Below are 25001 nucleotides of genomic sequence, written 5' to 3'. Positions count from 1 at the left end.
TTATTATTTATTTATTATTATTATTTATTGCATTTGCATCCCATATTATCCCACCTATTTGCAGGCTCAATGTGGCTTACATAGTTTTGTTAACATTGTCATTGCAAGGTGACATATACATTTAATGTTGTGCAGAAGTTAAATGAGGGTGAAAGAAGGAGAGGAGTGATTTAGGTAGCTATAATAGATGAGTTATCTTAATTGAGTGGATTGTTGGGTGGATTATTGTGGCTATTAGTTCTCATTGTATGCCTTGCTGAAGAGATATGTCTTAAGAGATTTGCGAAAGATAGTTGTTTCGCAGATTGTTCTCAGGTCTGTAGGCAGTGCATTCCAAACTTGCGTGCCCAAGTACGAGAATGTGGTGGCATGCATCTGCTTGTACTTTAGTCCTTTACAACTGGGGAAGTGCAGGTCGAGAAATTTGCGGGATGATCTTGTGACGTTTCTTGGAGGTAAGTCTACAAGGTTTAGCATGTAGATTGGAGCGTCTGTGTGAATGATTTTGTGTACGATCGTGCAGATCTTGAACGTAATGCGTTCCCTAAGTGGGAGCCAGTGAAGCTTCTCTCTCAAGGGTTTTGCACTTTCATATTTAGTTTTTCCAAATATGAGTCTGGCGGCGGTATTCTGGGCAGTGTGTAGTTTTTTGATAGTCTGTTCTTTGCAGCCCGCGTATAGTGCGTTGTATAGTGGGCAATGTAACGCTGATTTTTTTAAAAGGGTTCCGGGGTAATCCAGGAAATTACAGACTGGTAAACCTGACTTCAGTGCCAGGGAAAATAGTGGAAACTATTATAAAGAATAAAATTACGGAACACATGGAATGTATTTCTTCATGGAGAGAGTGGTGGATGCTTGGAATGCCCTCCCGCGGGAGGTGGTGGAGATGAAAATGGTAACGGAATTCAAACATGCGTGGGATAAACATAAAGGAACCCTGCTCAGAAGGAATGGATCCTCAGGAGCTTAACCAAGGTTGGATAGCAGAGCCGGTAGTGGGAGGCGGGGCTGGAGGTTGGGAGGCGGGGATAGTGCTGGGCAGACTTATATGGTCTGTGCCAGAGCCGGTGGTGGGAGGCGGGGATGGTGCTGGGCAGACTTATACAGTCTGTGCCAGAACCGGTGGTGGGAGGCGGGGTCTGGGGATAGTGCTGGGCAGGCTTATATGGTCTGTGCCAGAGCCGGTGCTGGGCGGAGATGGTGCTGGGCAGACTTATACGGTCTGTGCCAGAACCGGTGGTGGGAGGCGGGGATAGTACTGGGCAGACTTATACGGTCTGTGCCCTGAAAAGGACAGGTAGAAATCAAGGAAAGGTATACACAATAAGTAGCACATATGAGTTTATCTTGTTGGGCAGACTGGATAGACCGTGTGCAGGTCTTTTTTTTCCTGCCGTCATCTACTTTGTTACTATGTTACTATTTACTAGTTGGGTTTCTGCCAGGTACTCGTGACCTGGATTGGCCACTGTTGGAAGCAAGATACCGGGCTAGATGGACCCACTGGTTTGACCCAGTATGGCTATTCTTAACCAGCAAGCAAGACTGGAGAATCAAACAAAACGAAACAAAAAAAAAAAAACCCCCACAAGAATTACAAGTCCCCCCAGACCACCGTATTGCTCCACAGCAGCTAAAGTTAGAGAGAAGTAGAACACTGCCTGGCCCCTGAGGACTGGGAACTTCAATCAAACCTGACTGCGTCTAACGTCATCACTGAGCGCCGCCGGCAGCGAAGCAGGCATTGGACAGGGCAGCGGTGTGTCGTCATCAATGAGCGCCGGAGAAGGCAGCATGGCTGCTGGAGAGCCTACTGCCGGGAAAGCGGCGAAGCTTTTCTCCCTGAGCGGACTCTTCGCCATCTACAAACCGAAAGGTCCCACGTCGGCTGCCGTGTTGAACCGACTGAAGGAGCGGCTGCTGGCAGGTACGGGCTGCGGAGCGCAGTGAATACAGGAAAAGATGGATTTCAGCCCTTCGTTGTACTGTACAATATAGATAGGCTGTTGCGAGGGGTAGGGACCTTAAGCAAGTCATTTCATCCTCTGTTGGTTCTTTTTTGGGGGGATACACCCAGGTAATTAGGAAGCCCACAATGAATATGTAACATTTATTTGCGTATAGTGCAGGCAGTACATCCAGATCTCTTCTGCAGAGTAGGGATATTCTGAAAACTTGACTAGTCAGGACTGAGAGGGATCTGGGCTTCTGGGCATTCAGGGTGAAGGCCCCCTAATGCAACATCTCCCTCTCCCCCCTGGGTACACCATTTTATTTATTTAGAAGATTTTGCTTACATCTTTTTCAGTAGTTGCTCAAGGTGAGTTACATTCATGTACACTGGATAGTTCTCTGTCCCAGGAGGGCTCACAATCTAAGTTTGTACCTCAGGCAATGGAGGGTTAAGTGACTTGCCCAAGATCTCTGCCTCCTCCTCCACATCTGGGTCCACCATCTCTGCCTTCCTTCCCCAGGTCCAACATCTCTCCCTCTCTCCTCTGTCCCCAGCTTCAGCTCCCCGCACCTCCATGCATTTAGCTTAGAAGTTACAGTCTCCGTACAGGGTCCTGGCATAGGCTGTGTTTCAGTGACCAGAGCCTTCTCTCTGCCGCGGCCTGTCCCTTTCTGATGTAACTTCCTGCTTCTGCAAGGGCAGGTTGCAGCAGAGATAAGGTTCCGGTCAGCCCGCCCTTGTACGGAGACAGCAACTTTTGAGCTAAATGCACTGGGGAAGGGAGGGAGTGAGAGGAGGAGTACCAGACCCAGGGACAGATTTGTCAGTCATATGGGAAGGAGGTACTGGGCCTCCCAACTGCTCTGAGCCCTCAGGCACTGCCTGATTGCCTGAATGGTCAGCCCGCCTCTGGAGTTTGGTGTGCCCTGAGGATTGGTTCAATTTCAAGTTTAGATTCTAAGCTGACAGGGAAATACCTATAGTACTGGGATGTAAGTGGCATGAACTACTAATGAAAAGACACCTGCGAACTATAAATAGGTAACATTGACTATTAGAAAATGAAAGGTCATACATTTGAACTGTAGAAAATCAAAAGCAGCTGTAGTAGAGGGGTAAAATACTGTGCACAAGAGGAGGGTTTGTAGATGAGCATATTAGACAATATTTCTTAAATAACAACCAGTGCGGGAGCCTAGATAGCTTATTTGCTTAACGGTAACTTGTCAGACAAGGAAACAGTTGATGTGGAGAAGTGTTTTTCATGATGCTTTATGGTCAGGGCAGGATTAATGCTAGGAACCAGGTCATATGAGTGCCCTTTGGCACTTAAAATTCAGAAAACAAAGGAAAAAAAGGCAAAATAATTTAAAAACAAAACTTGAGCAAAGAATCTGTGAAAAAGTTTTACATTTCTCCTACCTGTAATGACTGATAAGAATGGAAAATCACTATTTTAGGACTAAAGGTAAAACATGGAGAAGTCTACCACTATCGGTGGGGGGGGGGGGGAGGGAGGGAGGAAGAAGAATAACACCTTTTATATTAGTTTAAAAAATAAGATTAACAAATGTTCATATAGTTATGTATGCAATCCCTTTTCTTATGCTTTCCTGTTTTACAATGATTGTTGTGTACAAAATAAATAAAAATAAGGAGAAAACATGTTTAAAATAATAATATTTTAGTGTGCCACTCAGTTAAGGTACCCTTTGGATGATTCAGCTTCCAGAAGGGCATGCAAAGGAAAGTCTCCACCGGCTAGATTGAGACATCTTTCAGCACTCTGTCTGCCATGTGTGGAGGGCTAATGGGGAGGTGCTGGAGCAATACTAGACCTGGGTGGCAGTGGGGAGAGAGCTGGAGCAATGCCAGCCCTGGTGGGGGGAGGGGGGACAATGATGGAAGGTGTAACTTCAGGCGATCCTTACCATTGGGTGGCCCTGTGCATTTATTTATTGCACTTGTATCCCACATTTTCCCACCTATTTGCAGGCTCAATGTGGCTTACAGAAATCTGTTATGGCATTACCGTAACAGAGAAGAAATACAATTGGTGTTACAAAGGGTTAATCAAGACAGGAGGGTCAGGTTATGCAGTTATACAGTGAGTAATTGCAATGAGCGTTTATTACCTGAGAGTTTTGTACAAGTGCTAGATTATCCAATAGAGTGGTAGAGCAGGTGCAGAACAGAGGAGTAGATGAAAGCAGAGCAATTCTGGATCAAGCTTGGCTAATGATCTCACCCCTCCATACCCATTTGAGAAGGAAGCAAGAAAGTGATTACATAATGATCTGTCCAAGCTAGTGACGAAGCTTTGGAATTATCAGGAGACTGTGACACCTGAAAGTGGAGGGAAAAAAGTGAGTCCAAAATGTGGCCTTGATTGTAAGTAGGGAAAAAAAGATTAAAGACAAGAGTAGATAGAAATGAGAGGAAGTCAGCAGAGGGATTTAAGGAAAAGAGGTTTAAAATCACCTAGTACAAGAAGGGAAGTACAGGACATGCAGAGGTGTGGAAGAAGGAGGAGGGAGTGGAAGTGATGAAAAAGAAGGAAACCAACTTTCAGATGGAGTATTCGTGTGTCGGAGTAAGTCAGGGGTTTAAGGGGGTCCAGAGATAAGGATATCTGGTCACAGAAAAGGAACGTGACCCCCCCCCCCCCCCCCAACTTTCTTGGGTCTACTGTAATGGGAAGAATGAGTTAGTGCTACCGTTTCATTCAGCCTGAGCCCTGTTTCAGTAACCCAGAGTAGCTGTAAGTTGAGAAAATAAGGTCAGCTACAAGAGGTCCTTTGTGATATGCAGATCAAACATTCAGCAGGCGATGTTAAGAGAAGGATCATGAGAGGTGGGAGGGAGGGAGGGGTTAAGTTGTCTCGGAAAACGATAAGCCCTACCTGATGATGCACTTGAAGGTCTGACCCCCCACAAGACTGGAATGAAAGAAGACCCGAGGAGTCCGGTATTGGAGGACAGGCAGGGCGTTGGTTCAAAACGCATAGATAGACCTCAATAAAGGAAGCGCTCCAAGGAGTACAAGCGCCCTGGGCTACTTTAATTTTTAAGCATTCCAGAAGTGATGTCACCTGAAAGCTGATGTGACAGCGGGCGGCTGGAGAGTTAGGGTCGATAAGAGCAGTGGGGATCTAAGGAAGGGAAACAGAACAGAGAATTAGCAGAATTACAGTGCATTACAAAGAACATACATAATAAAAATATATGAGAGAACAGTTCAATAATACAGAAATCACAATAGCTTTGGTCTGCTTTCACTTTTAAGCATAAGCAGAAGTGATGTCATCTGAAGGCTGATGTGGCAGCAGGGGCTGGAGGGAGACCAGGATCAGTAAGAGAAGTGGGATTTAAGCCTTTGTGTTTTGCTGTGGGAAGGGCTTTTTTTTTTTTTCACAGTTCACTCTCACGGACAAGCAAATCGGAAAACCTCTCAAGGGTGGGAATGACCACAGAAGGCTGCTCCAGGATGAAAAACCAGAGCCTTTATTCAAAATGATGAAGAACAAGCAAATATATTGGACCCAACACCGGCCGTGTTTCGACAGTTAGGCCTTATTCATGAGTCCTCAAACCAGCAATGATGATGTAAATATTAAAACATAAGAATGGGTCAGACCAATGGGCCAATCCAGGTCACAAGTACTACTACTACTACTTGACATTTCTAAAGCGCTACTAGGGTTACGCAGCGCTGTACAGTTTAACATAGAAGGACAGTCCCTGCTCAAAAGGAGCTTACAATCTAATAGATAAGAGTGAGACAAATATAGGACAATCAAGCCATTGTGACATCACTGATGAGGTTGGCTCTTAGGCATTGGTGGAATGAGGCATTATGACATCACAATCTCAGCTCTGGTTAAATCACTGCTATATGTAATACTACTACTACTACTTAACATTTCTAGAGCGTTACTAGGGTTACGCAGCGCTGTACAATTTAACAAAGAGAGACAGTCCCTGCTCAAAGAGCTTACAATCTAATAGATAAGAGTGAGACAAATATAGGACAATCAAGCCATTGTGACATCACTGATGAGGTTGGCTCTTAGGCATTGGTGGAATGAGGCATTATGACATCACAGCTCTGGTTAAATCACTGCTATATGTAATAAAAGTAAGCCTATGTAGACAGTCAAGCCATTGTGACATCACTGATGAGGTTGGCTCTTAGGCATTGGTGGAATGAGGCATTATGACATCACAATCTCAGCTCTGGTTAAATCACTGCTATATGTAATACTACTACTACTACTTAACATTTCTAGAGCGCTACTAGGGTTACGCAGTGCTGTACAGTTTAATAAAGAAGGACAGTCCCTGCTCAAGGAGCTTACAATCGTAGAAACCCAAATAGTAGAATCCCAAAGAGTAGCAGCATTCCATGCTACCAATCCCAGGGTAAGCTCTGGAAAGACCTTAGAACAGGCACCAGCAATATGATTATTGCCCTAGAGATACCGCAAAATCCTCGGGTATTCAACTCTGATATACTAAAATGAAAAGAGTCAGGACATATTGTGCTGCTCCACTGAGGAGTCTAAAAGGAATCTTTGTTGGGCAACCGGGTACCTCGGATATTAAGTGCTGTGGATCACCGTGCAGCAGGTCCCTGGTTCAGTTCCTGAGGATGGAGAAGGAGAGGGGTGATGGGGGATATTGTGGTCAATGCATGGGTGTGATGATACCTAGGTGGTTAGAGACAGGACCTATGGTTGTAAAGCTTTCGAGGAAGCTGATCCGAGCAAAAAGGGAGGGTCCGTGTAGATTCCTTAAAAAAGCACATTTCCTCTGAAATGATTCCTCTTAGTATATTAATTCAAAAGGAGTGATTACCTTAATCAGTGGGAATTGGATTAGAGATTCAAGTGTTTGTATTGTTCAATAATTTCTGGTTTTAAAAGAGAAAAAAATGAAATCAGGTGTATTATTTCCACTAATATTGGACAATAAGTATGTTTCCAACGAAATTAATTGACTATACACCGTCTTGGGTTTGAAGAAGCCAACCAGACGATCAATGTGGAATAATGATTCAGATAAATAGTAACTGGGGATAATCAGGTTAATACCACATTTTCTTGGTTTACTGTCGTTTAATTGATCTCCTTGTCTTGTTTCACTCTCCCTATTTATTTTGTGGTCTAAGAAAGAGAAAGATTGTACATAATCCATTTATCTAGTTGAGATTGTTTTCCTCTAATATTGTATTAATGTACAGTCATCTCTGTATTACTGTTTGCAAGTGACCCTTGTAAAATGAAAAATTATAAATAAATGATTAAATTAAAAAAAAAAAGCCAAAGCACAACCAAGAGGTGGAAGGAGAGTAAAGTCCAAAAGACACAGGCAAACTAAAATTAAGAGCTTCCAAAAAAGTTTTATTTGCTACAAATCATAATCCACAGTGGAGTAAGGCGGTAACCAGTGGATATTGAAGAAAGCTTCAGTCCTTCTTCCCTGGGCACAGAAGATATGGCGTGGGAGGAAGCAAACATTGCAGCAGGCTTTAAAGACCTGCAGTGTCTGTCTTTCTCTGTGTTTTGCAACAGCTGTGATATATATATATATATTTTTTTTTTTTGCAAGCAATGGCGCGACCCCCGAGGAAGGCTTTTATGCCGAAACACAGCCCATGTAGGGTCACTTGGATTATGGTTATGATTTGTGGCAAATATACTTTTTGGAAGCTCTTAATTTTAGTTTGCCTGTGTCTTTTGGACATTAACTCCTTCCACCTCTCATTTAAGCTTTGGAGGAAGTCATACTGCATGGCCAATGAACCAGAACAACAGCTGCAATGACTCTGCAAAGTTATGGTGTGGAAGGTGGAGGAATGTGTGGAAATAATCACTAGGTAGTGTGAATGAAAACTTATGGCACCAGATCCCAGCCTGCTTCAAAAGAGCTAGAGAGAGAAGGAGCAGGAGAGAACTACAAGTCACATAAGTAGGTATGAAAATGAAAAAGATCCTTTTTTTTTCTCTTGTTGCTGCATTGTATAGGAATGCGCTACCAAGTTTCTCCTTCCTCAGCTGACTATTTTCACTTTTCTCGGTAGAAGCTGGAGTAAAGCAGCAGGGGAGGAAAAGGAAAAAGCAGGTCCTGAAGATTGGACACGGAGGCACTTTGGACAGTGCTGCATCTGGAGTTTTGGGTCAGTAAAATGTGAACGACATGAATGAACACTGCTTGGGGTTTGTGTGCTTTCTCAGAACAATGCTGGGTAGTTCTACCCTTTTTTATGCAGAAAGGTTCTCCTCTGGGGTATGTACTCAATCCAAACCAATTTTTTGCTGGGATTTGAGGCCATAAACCTTTACTGCCTGGGGATTTCCTCCCATTTTTAACCCCATTCCTGTGTAGCCCAGCCATCAGTGACAGCCCTTGGCTGGGAAAACAGACTGTAGCTCCCTCCAGAATCTGATATGTATGCTTTGAGCCAAACCTTTAGGTGTCGCTGTTGAGCAGAGGTTTGATCCTACTATTACTACTACTACTATTTAACATTTCTAGAGCGCTACAAAGTGTACGCAGCGCTGTACAAACACAGAAGAAAGACAGTCCCTGCTCAAAGAGCTTACAATCTAATAGACAAAAAGTAAAGCATTTAAATTTAAAATATTTAAGCAGTCAAGCACAAGAGAACAGTCACAGAAGGACTGAAGATGTTGAAGGGTGGTCAGTGTGATTAGGTGTAACTCTGGTTGGAGTAGTGGGAGAAGGTGATAGAAGACTAGAAATGGGTGAGGTAAAAGTAATGAGTGGGTTGATAGGGAGGTTATATAAGACAGGTCACTCTAGGGGTGGGTGGGTAGAGGGGTAGGGTGGGCGGGATTAAGTCTAAAGCAGGAGAAGGTATTCTCTGCAGCCTATCTGTGAGATGGAAAATGCTCTCTGAAGCTGCTGCTATAAGTTGTTAGTTTTCTCTCCCTGAAAGAGATACAAGCCTCCCACCAGGGTCTCCAATTTCTGCTTTCACAGTTTCCCTGCTTAGACCAAAGAGCTCTTTTATGTTTCATGTCCAAAAGTTTGACATGTACAGATCAGAGCACCAACAATTTGAAAACGTTTTATTTATTTTTATTTGTAGCATTTGTATCCCACATTTTCCCACCAATTTGCAGGCTCAGTGTGGCTTATATTTGCCGTAATGGCAGTTGCCATTTCCGGATAGCAGAATTACAAATGGTATTGCGTTAAGGTGCATACATTCATGGTAACATACATGGAACATAACATATATGGAACAGATCATGGTGTATATATATATATATATATATATATATATATACACCATGTGCATACATACATGGTAAAGAAGATTACATTATGGTATTGCATGAAGGTTCCTGAGTAATAAGTTGGATTGTAACGTACATTAGGTCATCTAGTGATAGTAGTTGATCATTCATAGCAAAGAAGGATAATCAGACATGTGATATGAGTTCAGTTTTGTCTAGGTCGTGTGTTTTCAGTTTACTTTGCTTCAGGGCTAGAATCACAGTCTCTTCATAGCTAGGGGTGGGGAGGGGGAAGGAATACATTTCTTCCCCCAAGCCTTGCTAGGTACCTTCACCCGATAAGTGTTGCATAAGAGTTATACCAGTGGAGGAGTGGCCTACTGGTTAGGGTGGTGGACTTTGGTCCTGAGGAACTGAGTTCGATTCCCACTTCAGGCACAGGCAGCTCCTTGTGAATCTGGGCAAGTCACTTAACCCTCCATTGCCCCATGTAAGCCGCATTGAGCCTGCCATGAGTGGGAAAGCGCAGGGTACAAATGTAACAAAAATAAAATAGATACCATTGGAGATTCTACATGGAATGTTGCTACTATTGGAGATTCTACATGGAATGTTGCTATTCCACTAGCAACATTCCATGTAGAAGGCTGCGCAGGCTTCTGTTTCTGTGAGTCTGACGTCCTGCACATACGTGCAGGACGTCAGACTCACAGAAGCAGAAGCCTGTGCGGCCACATTGGTGATCTGCAAGGGCCGACTTCTACATGGAATGTTGCTAGTGGAATAGCAACATTCCATGTAGAATCTCAAATAGTAGCAACAGTGGAGGAGTGGCCTAGTGGTTAGGGTGGTGGACTTTGGTCCTGAGGAACTGAGTTCGATTCCCACTTCAGGCACAGGCAGCTCCTTGTTACTCCTGGCAAGTCACTTAACCCTCCATTGCCCCATGTAAGCCGCATTGAGTCTGCCATGAGTGGGAAAGCGCGGGGTACAAATGTAACAAAGATAAATAAATAAAATGTCAGCAAGATTACCATTACAGTGTGGAAGTAAGGTAGAATGGCAAAAATTAAAACAGACAGAGGCCGTGTTTTGCCCAGGAGAGAAAGGTGATTCAGTACTAGGGCTAAAGATGGTAGTGATAGTATGGAATCTGCAGGAGAAGATAACACCCCCTAGTCAGCAGTAGGCCGTGGGATAAGTGGATGCCTGAAGATACAAAGATAATATGCTGCTATATCTATGCTAGAAACCCTGAATTTTGCATTTAAAGGTCATGCAAAGGAGTGAGACAAGAACTGGAAGAAGACTTAACATGTAGAAAGCAAATGGTACAGATTTAAGATCTCTGATTGGAGAAATGATGAGGATTCTTAAAACAGCTGAGGAACAGGTTAAAATGAGATATGGAGGAGTAAATGATGCCATCTAGAAACCAGCCTGGCCCATCTACACAGTAAGGGAGGTTAGGGTTGTAACTGCCGCTCCCTGCCGTTTACTTCCGATTACGTTTTGCTTTGAGTGGAAATGTTGTGTACTTTGCTTCAATCCTTTCACTGTATAGGGATCATCTTGTGTTTTGTTCCATGCCTTTTTGAATTCTGTTTTCGTCCTCACCACTTCCACCAGGAGGGCATTCTAAGCATCTACCACCCTTCCTGTGAAAACGTTATTTTCTGATGTTGCTTTTGAATTTTCCTCCTTTCAACACAAAATCATTCACAGCGAAGCCCCAGCCTACATGTCTGAGTTAATAGACTTACCACCCAGAAATGCCAAAAGATCATCCTGAACCTTCCTTAACCTCCACTTCCCCAACTGCAAGGGTTTGAAATACAAGGCGCTGCACGCGTCAACCTTTTCTCACATGAGCACGCAGTTTTGGAATACACTGCCGCGCAACTTAAGAACAATCAACGAGCAAGCTTCCTTCCGCAGATTACTGAAGACCCATCTTTTCGAAAAGATTTACGGAAAGAACCAAAACACATAAAGTCCACACTTACTGTTCACTAATGCATCACACATTCACCTCTGAACTTTCATTCCCATACTATCACATCATTCATACCTTTACTCACAGAAAGATATATACCATATGTCTTCATGCTTTTTTATCGCCCTCTAAGCTCCCATTGTTTCCTTCCAAAGTTTCAATGTTTGTGTTCCATTGTTACATTCCTTAACGACGCCTCAATTGTTTCGCATAACTCTGCACAATGTAATCCATAACCAATCTGTAACAAATTGTATTTCCAACATTTAACTCATATTGTAAGCCACACTGAACCCGCAAAAAGGTGGGAAAATGTGGGATACAAATGCAATAAATAAATAAACTTAATTCTTTGTCCTCTGGTCTTTACCTTTCCTGTCTTTGGAAAGTTTGATTAGTTTCCGAATAGGTTTCAAACATCTAAATGTCTATATCATATCTCCCATGCATCTCCTCTCCTCCAAGGGATGTATATTCAGGTCTTCAAGTCTGTTCTCATATGTCTTCTTGTGCAGACCTCAAACTATTTTGATCATTTTCCTCTGAACCGTTTCAAGTCATTTTTGTGCCCTAAGCAAGGTACTGCATCCAAAGCAGAATACAGTACTTCAAGTGTGGCCTCACCAGCAAAGACTTGTAGCATGACTCTTATCATTACCTCCTTTCTGCTGGTTTTGTCCATCTTTGTGGTGTTACAATCTGGTTCACCACATTGTTTTATCACCTTGAGGTTCTCAGACACTATCACACTGGAGAAGAAAGTTACCTGAACAGCCAGAGCAATTGAAAATGATGACTGGTTAGATGCCTGTGATGGGTTAAGGGAACAGTAAAGAGGAATGAGAGAAACATAGGACAATGTATTGTTTTTTTGTGGGAATGGGATGAGTTTGAAAATAGGAATATGCTAAAATCAGGAGCCTACCACCTTTAGATGAATTTCTTTCCTGGCACCAAAACAGCGGATGCATTTGCATATTCAGTATTGACCCTGTGCGCTGGGAGCATTTGGGGTGAGCAGTTGTATTACAAGGCTGTGGGTTGTGGGAAACAGTTCATTCCTTGTCGCCTTGATGATTGACGAAGCGTTTTTCTCTCTCTCTCTGCAGTGGTCGGCATCAGCAAGGGAACCAAAATGTTAAGCAGGATGTTGACAGGATCAAAGGTGAGTCACTTGGAAGTAAAAAGTTAAAGAAGATTTTCAGTTTCTTCTGAACATTTTTGCCTTCTCTTTGTCTGTATCAGGTGATTGGAAAACATTCAGCATTGTAATTTGCTAAATAGCATCAACTTATTTTATGGCCCTAACCAGTAACAGTTTAAAAGAAAAAAGTAAAATCTTTCCAGTGAAATACAAAAAAAAAAATAGCACAAAGGGACCTGTTTAGTTCTCAATAAAGAATGGTAAGGTTCGTGGGTAGGGACAGTGTTAATTCCAGGCTCAAGTGGAACTCCCCCCTCCCCCCCGTTTACTAAGCCACATGGCTTAGTAAACAGAGTGGTTAACGTATACCTTCATTAGCTACATGAACCAGATCTTGTGCTGTCAAGCTTGTAGCACACAGGACCTGAAATTAGGATTGGAAATTTACCCAACTAAATTTTAACCTTGTCATTGCACTTGATTGTTGGAAAAATGGGGGGGTGGGGGGGGTGGGGAAGGAAAAATATTTATGAGCCAAAATTCTTCAGAACTGTTTTCAGCAGTGTGCCAGTGGGTGGCAGCCATCTTGGATTTCTTTAGAGTTGAACTGTGGATCATTTTAACACATACCGGGCCTTGTGCCTCTCCAAACTCCTTAGATATGCGATGCATTTTTATTTATTTATTTATTTATTTGTTGCATTTGTATCCCACATTTTCCCACCTATTTGCAGGCTCAATGTGGCTTACATAGTACCGTAGAGGCATTCGCCAGTACCGGTATGGACAAATACAGGGTGAGGTTATGCTAGAGTAAAGTTCGTGTGTGACAGACACATTGGGAATCATAAGAAAGAAGAGTTAAGTTATGTCCAGTACAAGCTTTTATTTCATTGTGTTGCATGGTTAAGGCATTTGAGTTGGATCGTTGGGGTATGCCTTTGTGAACAGGTCAGTTTTTAGGAGTTTCCGGAAGTTTAGGTGGCCATATGTTGTTTTCACGTCGTATGGTAGTGCTTATGTAGGAGAAGCTGCATGCATAGTTTGATTTGTATTTTAGTCCTGTGCAGCTTGGGCGGTGGAGATTTAGGTATGTTCGTGTTGATCTTGTAGTGTTTCTGGCTGGTAGGTCTCTCATGTATCCCGGGGCATTGCCATAGATGATTTTATGCATCCTAAGAATTGATAGTACTGCAAGCTTAGAGGCTTTGTGTCGTCATTGCTGAACCAGTGTGGTATTGAATGTCATGTGTGTATGTGCTGATGACCACTCGTAGTATCTGTTGATTTAGGACAGGATCAACGGGTGATTTTGAATTTGGATGGGAACTGAGGAAGGTTTCTTCTAGCTCAAACTTAATTCCAAGAAAAGTGTAAGTGTTCTGATGCAGTAGAGTGACTCGAAGGTTTTATGCTGGTGTTTGAGAGGGGTTTTGGTTATAACCTCAACCAGTAATTGGAATTTGAGGGTCCTTAAGGTTGGATAAACAAATTTTGGTTACCTTAATATGTTTGTTTGTAGCATTACATCAGACTCGCAGATTGCGCCCTTTGTGGATAGATGAGGTTTAATGAAGGTAACTCATGTTAGTATTACAGTAATCGATCCAGGAAATCACTAGTGCAGAACAAGACAGCGAAGCTGATGTATGCGAAGCGGAAAGGGGACCATGTGGCACCATTGCTGAAAGATCTCCACTGGTTGGCAGTATTGTAGAGGATTTGGTTCAGATTTTGGTTTTTTTTGTTGATTTAATGGTGGGTAAACCCTGGTATTTACTACTTACTACTACTACTTAACATTTCTAGAGCGCTACTAGGGTTACGCAGCGCTGTACAAAATAAACAAAGAAGGACGGTCCCTGCTCAAAGGAGCTTACAATCTAAAGAACGAAATGTCAAGTTGAGCAGACTAGATTTCCTGGGTAGAGGTGAAGAGGTTAGGTGCCGAAGGCGACGTTGAAGAGGTGGGTTTTAAGCAGAGATTTGAAGATGGGCAGGGAGGGGGCCTGGCGTATGGGCTCGGGGAGTTTGCTCCACGCGTGGGGTGAGGCGAGGCAGAAAGGGCGGAGCCTGCAGTTAGCGGTGGTGGAGAAGGGTACTGAAAGGAGGGATTTGTCTTGAGAGCGGAGGTTACGGGTAGGAACGTAAGGGGAGATGAGGGTTGAGAGGTAAAGAGGGGCTGCAGATCGAGTACATTTGTAGGTTAGTAGCGGAAGCTTGAATTGAATGCGGTACCTGATCGGAAGCCAATGAAGTGACTTGAGGAGAGGGGTGATATGAGTGTATCGGTTCAGGCGGAAGATGAGACGTGCAGCAGAGTTCTGAACGGACTGAAGGGGGGATAGGTGGCTAAGTGGGAGACCAGTGAGGAGTAGGTTGCAGTAGTCAAGGCGAGAGGTAATGAGAGAGTGGATGAGAGTTCGGGTGGTGTGCTCAGAGAGGAAAGGGCGGATTTTGCTAATGTTATAGAGGAAGAAGCGACAGGTCTTGGCTATCTGCTGGATATGCGCAGAGAAGGAGAGGTTGTTGCAGAAGGCACTGATTGACGTGCCTTGGTTTCGGTTGATTAGGACAGCCATCACTCAGTGGAGCAAATTTCATTGCCTTGTATCAGATTTATTGAATCGGGAGCCAGCTGAGATGAAGCAGCAGAACCGTTATTTGCGATTTAGGAAACAGTTAAAAATGTGGCTGTTTGTTTATTTTTAAAATGTATATCCTATCCTACAGTTCTAGACAGGTTACAAATAGAATGAAATACTTCATTTAGTTTATTTAAAACTTACTATACCGCCCAAACTGACTTGCAGACTGGGACGGTGTACAATCTACATATAAGTACATAAGTACATAAGTAGTGCCATACTGGGAAAGACCAAAGGTCCATCTAGCCCAGCATCCTGTCACCGACAGTGGCCAATCCAGGTCAAGGGCACCTGGCACGCTCCCCAAACGTAAAAACATTCCAGACAAGTTATACCTAAAAATGCGGAATTTTTCCAAGTCCATTTAATAGCGGTCTATGGACTTGTCCTTTAGGAATCTATCTAACCCCTTTTTAAACTCCGTCAAGCTAACCGCCCGTACCACGTTCTCCGGCAACGAATTCCAGAGTCTAATTACACGTTGGGTGAAGAAAAATTTTCTCCGATTCGTTTTAAATTTACCACACTGTAGCTTCAACTCATGCCCTCTAGTCCTAGTATTTTTGGATAGCGTGAACAGTCGCTTCACATCCACCCGATCCATTCCACTCATTATTTTATACACTTCTATCATATCTCCCCTCAGCCGTCTCTTCTCCAAGCTGAAAAGCCCTAGCCTTCTCAGCCTCTCTTCATAGGAAAGTCGTCCCATCCCCACTATCATTTTCGTCGCCCTTCGCTGTACCTTTTCCAATTCTACTATATCTTTTTTGAGATACGGAGACCAGTACTGAACACAATACTCCAGGTGCGGTCGCACCATGGAGCGATACAACGGCATTATAACATCCGCACACCTGGACTCCATACCCTTCCTAATAACACCCAACATTCTATTCGCTTTCCTAGCCGCAGCAGCACACTGAGCAGAAGGTTTCAGCGTATCATCGACGACGACACCCAGATCCCTTTCTTGATCCGTAACTCCTAACGCGGAACCTTGCAAGACGTAGCTATAATTCGGGTTCCTCTTACCCACATGCATCACTTTGCACAACAATAAAAAAAATAGAAAGGTTGAAAGGAACTCCAATTTATCAATAGGGCAGAATCAAGCACACAACAGAAGACAGTATAATAGACCCAAGAGAGTAAGGGAGACAAAGAAATACAGGGAAAGGAGGCCAATCGTGAAAATGATGCAACACACCCTCACCCCGCAGACTAAATCAAATGCTTGTTCGAATATCCAGGTTTATAAAGCTGTCTTAAATGTTTTTAAGGATGATCCAGAGTGGATATACAGTGGGAGAAGTGGTGCCTGGAAATAAAATGATTTCTTAGACAGCTGATGCTGCTCAGAACTTTTCTGCTCCATTCTGGTTTAGTACAATTCAGTATTATACTACCAATACCGAGATACGATACGCTGCCTTGAGTTGCTGCGCTAGATTCTGCTGTGCGTGTCGATTAGCGATACAACATTAGTAAGAAGATATATATATTTTCTTTCAAGATTTTGATAGGATTAGCGATTACCAGCGGTGAGAAGACTCCTGACGCAGGCCTGTGTGGCCAAAACACAGCTGTGTCAAGTCCCTTTCTCCCCATCATTTTATGGCTAATAAAAGATATATATTTTTTTAATTTTCATAATCAGAGTCTCGTCTCTTTTATGTATTTTGTTAATACATTTTTTATAAATTATATTTTTATCATTTTTTAATTTTTGTTTTTTGTTTGTCATCTTCGCTGTTCTGTTTTCTGCTTTGGAAATAAAAGGCATGATGATATGTGGATTCTAATTGAGCTTGTTTTGGGTTTGGAAGAATTAAACGATGGTCATCGATGGAACAGAGCAATCATACAGGGGAGTATAGAATAGTTAAAATAGGTAAGTAATTGGGTAAACTGTTCCTGTGTGCTTTAAATGTAAGTGTAAGTAATTTGAAAATAAATCGCTTTTCCACTGGAAGCCAGTGGAGCTCCTGAAACAGAGGAGAGACAAGGTCAAGTTTATGTGCATGGCAAATGAGTTTAACGGCAGTGTTTTGAATCGATCAAAGTCACTGTATATTTGTACAGGAACAGTATAAGTTAATAATATTACAATAGTCGAGCTGAGAAGCCAAGAGGGACAATACAAGAGAACGGAAAGTTTTCTTATCAAAAAGTCTTCGAACAGCTTTTAGTTGACGAAGGTAGAAGAAACTAGTTTTGCAAAGGGCAGAAATCCAGTGGCGTACCAAGGGGGAGGGGGGGCGGTGCGCCCCGGGTGTCAACAGGTAGGGGGGGTGCTCCGTCCACCCCCCCCCCCCCTGGCGTGGCACGGCACCCCCCCTGGCATGGACCCCCCCCGGCGCAGCGCCTCTCACTCCCCCCCCCCCCATCCGACAGTCCCCACCTGCCTACCAGCTGAGCTCCGTGCACTCGGCACCTCGAATCTGCAGCGCTGCTAACTGTAAAAGAAGAAAACTGTCTCATCATTGGCCCTTCACTCACTGTGTCCCGCCCTCGAGGAAATAGGAAGTTACATCAGAGGGTGGGGCTCAGTGAGTGAAGGGCCAACGACGAGACGGTTTTCTTCTTTTACAGTCAGCAGCGCTGCAGATTTGAGGTGCCGGGTGCACGGAGCTCAGCTGGTAGGCAGGTGGGGACTGTCAGGGGGGGGGGGGAGTGAGAGGCGCTGTGCCGGGGGGGGGGGGGGGGGGTCCACGCCGGGGGGGCACCATGTTGCACTGCACCCGGGGGAGGGGGGTGCGTGCGCAGTGGCGATCTGCCCCAGGTGTCAGCCAAGCACGGAACGCCACTTCAGAAATCTGTGGGGAGAATGTCAGGTGGGAATCTAAAATAATGCTGATGTATCTAAAGGATTCTACTAGATATATATTAATACCAAAGAGATTCAGTGGAATAATAGGAACGGATGTTTCTCCAGAGAACCAGCATGTCACTGTTTTCTCTTTAATATTAGTTTGTGATTGGTTAACCAATAAAGAGATTTGAGTAAGGCAGACCTAGAGTGGACCAAACGTTGGATTATATGGAGCAGAAGCAAAAAGGAGAAGGTTATCATCAGTGTAAAAATGAAACGAAATGCCAGATGGTTGAATTAGTGTTGTTACAGGACTAAGAAGCAAGTTAAAAAGGAGATAGAACCGAGCCTTGAGGAACACCACACTTCAGTGAGTAGAGGGAAGAAGTAGATGAACCGGTGACCACCCCGAAAGATCATTTTGATGAAAAAAGAGTTGAACTATGCCAAGACTGTTCCACCAATACCCAGTGAAGTTAAGCGAGATAATAAAAGTTTGCGATTCACCAAATCAAGAGATACTGCTAAGACAGTTTTGTGCTTATCTAGGTGGGAATAGATTTCATTTAGGACTGATGTTAAAACTGGCTCTGTGCTGTAGTTTGCTCTAAACCCCAACTGGCTGGGGTTCAGTTGCGAAGATTTTTTCAGTATAGGTGGATAGTTGAGAAAAAAAAACAGATTTTCTAGGATCTTGGTTTGATGCAGGTAATGGGCAGGAGTTTCTGGAACTAAGGAAGATTTCTTTAAGATTATCCGTACTAATAACAATGAAAACACATTAATGTATTCCACCAATCGGTCAAATCTTCAACAAATAAAAAAAAACCCTTTAATTTCTTATGGAACCGCATCAAATTGCTGGCCTCAGGCAGTTGGTGAGGAGGGTTTTGTGTGGACAGATTTTATTTCAATTTTATTGACATTTTTGAAAAAGAAAGCAATCAATACAAAAAGCAATAAACAAACTCTCACGTTGCCCTCCCTTCTCAGCGCATCTCCCTCAAGTCGTGTCTCTCCCTGCGCACACACTTCTAGGTCACCGCTTCAGCCACCAGCAACGTTGGGGCGGCGGTCCCACGTTAGATGCACTCCTGGCTTCATCTCCAAACTCTCTCGCTCGGGGCCTCAGCAGTGGGTCCTGATAGCTCCGGCTGCTTCTGTGTGTTGCCTGCCCCGATCCTGACCTTTTATGTTTGCTGGCAGGCCTGACCTCTGCCTGGGTTTTGACTCGGCCCAACCTCCTCTGGTCTCCCCTGCTCCGTATGACTGCCCCTTCAGTAGACCCTCCAAGCCATGCCGGCTGCCCAAACCCATGGGCTCAACTCTCGGGGGAACGGTGGTTGGTCCAGGTGAAGATTCCGGGGCTTCATCGGCCGCCCATCAACCATCCCTGGTGTCGACACAAGGGCGCACCTCCACCCTGAGGGCACAACACAAACAGACTGCAAATGGAATTCAAAATGCAACATATCAAACACCCTTCCCCAAACCCCTAACCTGTGTTATGTTTTTTAATGATGATTTTGAATATGTTATGTTACTTTGTAATGAAAGCCGTTTGAGGGTCTTGATTGACCGTGAGTGGGTATCGAGTGAGTAAATAATACCGATAATCTTTTGGAAGCTATAATATTTTGGGGCAGTGGGAAGGGCGTTGTCTAAGGCCATCATCACCTGAAGGAATCGTGGTCCTGTATGTAGTCTACAGGGAGGGCAGGCACAGAGCAGCTTTTTGTTACAAAATATAAAGAGTTAAGGGTCGCTATTCCAGTGTATTTAACTGGGTAAGAGAGGCTTCTGCCCAGTTAAATCCTGCAGAGCTGGCTGTGCCCCGGGTATTCGATAGCAGTTAACTGGACAGTGCTGCTGAATATCCCCTCTGCCTGCCAAAGCACTAACCAGCCAGGCTAGGGGTGGTCCATGGGCAGAGCCAACACTCAACCAGTTAGCGGTGATGTGATAGTCCGTTAACTGGTTAAGTGAGCAGATAAAAACCAAGCAAACCATGTATCAGTCTGAACGTTGGCCGGTATGCAATTAGCTCTGGGTTGGAACACTAACCCAGGTATTGGGGACATGGCCTGGCATTGAATATTTGGGATTAGCTCAACCTACGACTGTGGGCAAGCTTACTGCCATGGGTTGAATATTAACCCCTTATGTTACAGTGTGATTTTTTTTGTGTCCCTCTTATATGCTTTTATTAACAGCTACCAGAAAGGGTTGACTTTAGGAATGGAGTAAATTTATGAGGCTTGAGGTGTAATATGGAACGGGAGCCAGCCATTTTAACCCTATCAAGTGTAGATGAATTTGAGGCTTACAGGGGGGCTAGCCTTTGTCCCAGTCTTCTGACACTTACTCCATCCCTGTAGATAAACGCTAGCTCCTTTTTCCAGCCCTGTTGGTACCAAGACCATTCTAGATAATGGAGCTTTCCCAATAGTGGTAGTTTCAGCCCCTGCCCCCACCTCAGCCCTTTTTGCAGCCACTTCTGTTTGGCTCAGCTGCTTGAGTCCACGGGTGCAATGTAGATTAATCTATGATGAGGGCTTTCAGGATATCCACAATCAATATGCATAACAGATGTGTATGTAATTCTTTTGTAATCGGATTATCTGATGCATATTCATTGTGGTTATCCTGAAAACAGGAGCAGCTGGGTGTGTGGCTAGATAACCTCTGATTTGTGAGGAAAATAGGATAATGAAAATTTCTGGATAAAAGGTACTCTGTTGCATATGTAGGCACAGGAATTTTGCTGTTCCCACTGTCTTGATCGAGAAATAGATGAAATTCCCTTTTTGAAATGTGGCCAAAGCAGGTTTCTGTGAAAAGAAACCAACGTGAACGTCAAATGAGGTGTGAGTGAAACTTGGGCACTGGGTTTTATGCCAGGCAGGGCAGTGAATCAAGCTGGAGAGCTCCATTGTCTTTATCAGCAGGAGGTTGTGTGTGATGACCGGAGCTTTCACAGACCTGCACCCCTTGGGTTGTCCTGGGAACGGCCCAGTCCAAACAAAGATGTACAGCCAAGAGCCCTTTCTGCTTCCCGGGATGGGGTCTCCTCTCAGACCCCTGCATTCTTTCCCTCTGCATGTAAACAAACAGTCCTGGGAGTGATTCACTGCAAGTGGGACGACAGCTGGAAAGAATTAATTCACATCGGAATTGGGTAGTAACATTTCTTCTTCAGGCATTTTGTGTGTTACGCTGCCATTGAAAAGGAAATGTGCAGATGTGACGGCCGTGACCTGCTGAGTTACAGGAATGACCGCTGTGATGATTTGTGCTGCTGAAGTGATCTGTACAGAGCCCAGCACTGCTAACCCTCCCCATGACCCAGCCCAGTCTGCCCACTTGTACATCCTAGAAATGTCTACTTAAACCAGTCTCGGCTTTCCCCTCCCCCATCTCAACCCTGTTCCGCCCCTGCCCTCTATATTTTATTTATTGCATTTGTATCCCACATTTTCCCACCTCTTTGCAGGCTCAAAGTGGCTTACAATATATCTTGAATAGTGGAAATGAGAAGAAAGTAGACATTTGGTGTTATAGAAGAATTTGGGGTTGCATGGTAGTGGAATAATACACGGTAGTGATGTGACAGAAGGCATAATTAACATTGCTGGATATATATGGGAGTTTCACATGGTTTGGTCTTTGTGGTATATCTTGTCGAAGAGATGGGTCTTTAGTAGTTTACGGAAGTTGGTCAGTTCATAGGTCGCTTTTAGGTTGCGTGGCAATGAGTTCCAGAATTGCGTGCTCATATAGGAAAAGGTTGATGCGTGCATTAATTTGTATTTTAGACCTTTACAGTTGGGGAAATGAAGATTAAGGAACGTACGAGATGATTTTTTAGCATTCCTGGATGGTAGGTCTATCAGGTCGGACATGTAGGCTGGGGCCTCGCCATGGATGATTTTATGTACTAGGGTACATACTTTGAACGTGATGCGTCCTTTGAGTGGGAGCCAGTGTAGCTTCTCTCGTAGGGGTTTTGCACTCTCGGATTTTGGTTTTCCAAATGTGAGTCTAGCTGCCGTGTTCTGGGCTGTCTGGAGTTTTTTGAGTATTTGTTCTTTGCAGCCAGTGTAGAGTGAGTTGCAGTAGTCCCGAGCTTGTTTAAATATGTCCACAGTGCTGACCTTGACCCCCTCTGCAGATGGGCCATTTCAGGCCTGATCTTTCTGTCAATAAGTCCAGTAAAATTAAACTCCTGAGGGTCTTGTCCAGAACATCCCTGTGTTACTCCAGGTCTCTACCACTTTCTCAGTAAACAAGTATTTTCTCATCTTTCATTTGAACGTCTCTCCTTGCAGCTTTCTATCCCCCTTTCTGTCCTGCCTCCGTCTCTCTGCTTATCTCATCTGCTATATTTTTTTCTCCGTTCTTCACTTTTGTGCACAGTCAGCTCTTCTCTCCTCGTATCCTTCCTGTCTTGTCACTTATACTTGTTCACTCTGTCTCCTTGCCGAACAGGAGCCGCCTGTCTTTCAGGACCAACGTAGGGGCACCCTGGATGACATTGATTGTTCAGACTTTGTACCAAGTAGCTCCATGGTATCTAAAACAAAAAAAAGTACAGGGGTTTATATGACTATGCTAATTAAGATCGGATAATCATGGGAAACTTTGGGGCTCATTTTCAAAGCATCATGGGTTACTGTGAAACTTTCAGCCTTATTTTCGAAAGTGATGGGTGCCCAGATTTCAACCCAAATCGGGAGATAGGCGCCCATCTTGCAAAGGCGCCTAAATCGGTATAATCGAAAGCCGATTTTGGGCGTCTTCAACTGCACTCCGTCACGGGAATGAACAAAGTTGACAGGGGCATGTCGGAGGCTGGGTGAAGGCGGGACTGGGGTTATGTTTATCGGCCGAGGAGAGATGGGCGCCTTCGGCCGATAATCGAAAAAACAAAGGTGTTTTTAGTGTGACTTTAGGTCACTTTTTTTGACCCTTTTTTTCCCATTAACAAGTCCCAAAAAAGTGCCCTAAATGACCAGATGACCATCGGAGGGAATTGGGGATGACCACCCATGACTCCCCCAGTGGTCACTAACCCCCTCCCACCAAAAAAAACCAACTTAACAACTTTTTTTCCCAGCCTGTATGCCACCGTCAAATGCCATACCCAGCCATCACAGCAGTATGCAGGTCCCTGGAGCAGTTGTTAGTGGGTGAAGTGGACTTCAGGCAGGTGGACCCAGGCCCATCCCCCCCACCTATTACACTTGTGGTGGTTAATGTTGAGCCCCCCAAAACCCACTTTACCCACATATAGGTGCCCCCCTTCAGCCATAAGGGCTATGGTAATGGTGTAGAGATGTGGGCAGTGGGTTTTGGGGGAATTTGAGTGGCTCAGCACCCAAAGGAAGGGAGCTATGGACTTGGGAGGTATTTTACTTTTTTTGACAGGTGCCCCCTAGGGTGCCCGGTTGGTGTCCTTACATTTGAGGGGGACCAGTGCACTACGAATCCTGGCCCCTCCCACAACCAAATGCCTTGGATTTGTTCGTTTTTGAGCTGGGTGCTTTCGGCTTCCATTATCGCTGAAAAACAAAACCGCCCAGCTCAAATCTGCACAAATCCGATGCATTTGCCGGCCACAAACCGTATTATCGAAAAAAAGATGGGCGGCCATTTTTTTTTGAAAATACGGTCTGTCCTGCCCCTTCGTACCTGTTCTCGGACATAGACGCCCATGGAGATGGGCGTTCGCGTTCGATTATGCCCCTCTTTGTAAGTCCAAATGCTTTGAAAATACACCTCTTTGAGTACCAGTGCTGAACAGAATTCATTATGTTGGTCAATCTTTCATACTGTTTCTCCTGATTTAGTTAAAGAAGTTTTTTTTTCTATAGTCAGTAATAGTTATTGTCTGATGAGTATTTGTAAACTAGTAGTAGTTTAAATCTTTGAAAGAATTATCTGCACCAGTTTTCTCCATGATTATCAACAAACGTTTTGAGAATGGGATAAGTTCCTAAAAACCTAAAGAAAACTGTAGTTACACTTTTAGTAAAAAAAAAATAGAAAAGGTGATAAAAAGCTTAAAGGTAACTACAGGCCGATTTCATCGTTTCCTTTTTTGGCAAAAGTGATGGAACGGATTGTGTGTAATCAGTTGGTTGAATTTTTAGATACACATAACCTCTTGGATATTAACCAGTTTGACTTCAGATCCCATCACTATACTGAAACACTGTTAATATCTTTATTCGATCAAGTGCGTCTTGGTTTTAATGATGATCGACGTTTTTTGTTGATAGTTTTGATATTTCAGTAACTTGTTGAACAGACTGAGATCCATTGGGATTGAAGAAAAAGTGTTTGTTTGGTTTTGCTCCTTCCTTGGTGAGAGACAGTTTGTTGTAGTCTAGGGGAAGGATGTTTCAGATGTTGCCAAAAGCAGTAAAAACTACGCTCAACCACTTAAATTTTCGGAAAGCACTAAAGACAGAACTGTTCAAAAGAGCATACCCCACCGACCCAACATAAAAATACCTGGACACCTGTGACACAGTGTAACCAAAGACTGTAATGGACATTACCTGACTCTTCCTCCCCTCTCCCTATCTAAGTTCCCCCCCAATTGTACCTACCATACATGTACCTCATTCTACCATAATATCACTTTATATTCATTCATACCATGTATTTGTTCAGACCGGAATCGGCTAACGCCGTTAACGGTAATATGTAAGCCACATTGAGCCTGCAAAAAGGTGGGAAAATGTGGGATACAAATGCAAGAAATAAATAAATATGTTTAAAACAGGAATGCCCCAGGGACCTATTTGTCAGCAGTTCTGTTCAGCATTTTTTTTTGCTGCTGTTATGTCGGCTGTTGAATTGTTTCAGTGTTCAGTTCAGACTCTGTACAGATGATGTCCAGTTTTTGGTTCCATTTGCTAAGTGGAGGAGTGGCCTAGTGGTTAGAGCACCGGTCTTGACATCCAGAGGTGGCCGGTTCAAATCCCACTGCTGTTCCTTGTGATCTTGGGCAAGTCACTTAACCCTCCATTGCCTCAGGTACAAACTTAGATTGTGAGCCCTCCTGGGACAGAGAAAAACCTGGTGTACCTGAATGTAACTCACCTTGAGCTACTACTGAAAAAGGTGTGAGCAAAATCTAAATAAATAATAACAACATTCCATGTAGAA

At 43.9% G+C, this 25001-nt stretch overlaps 1 protein-coding gene across 1 annotated transcript in view; it reads left to right on the top strand.

Moving 5' to 3' along the window:
- Positions 1-1788: 1788 nt before the first annotated feature.
- The window catches only part of TRUB1 (TruB pseudouridine synthase family member 1), a 49507-nt gene continuing 26294 nt past the window's right edge, over positions 1789-25001 (top strand). Inside the window, exons 1-3 of the mRNA XM_030204760.1 lie at positions 1789-1930; positions 8040-8135; positions 12328-12383. Coding sequence (XP_030060620.1) covers positions 1798-1930; positions 8040-8135; positions 12328-12383 — 285 coding nt within the window. The 5' untranslated portion in view covers positions 1789-1797. The remainder of the gene's footprint in view (positions 1931-8039; positions 8136-12327; positions 12384-25001) is intronic.

Source organism: Microcaecilia unicolor, chromosome 5 (assembly GCF_901765095.1).
Source record: "Microcaecilia unicolor chromosome 5, aMicUni1.1, whole genome shotgun sequence".
NCBI lineage: Eukaryota > Metazoa > Chordata > Amphibia > Gymnophiona > Siphonopidae > Microcaecilia > Microcaecilia unicolor.
Note: the sequence above shows the minus strand (reverse complement) of the source record. Positions and strands in the feature narration are given on the sequence as shown.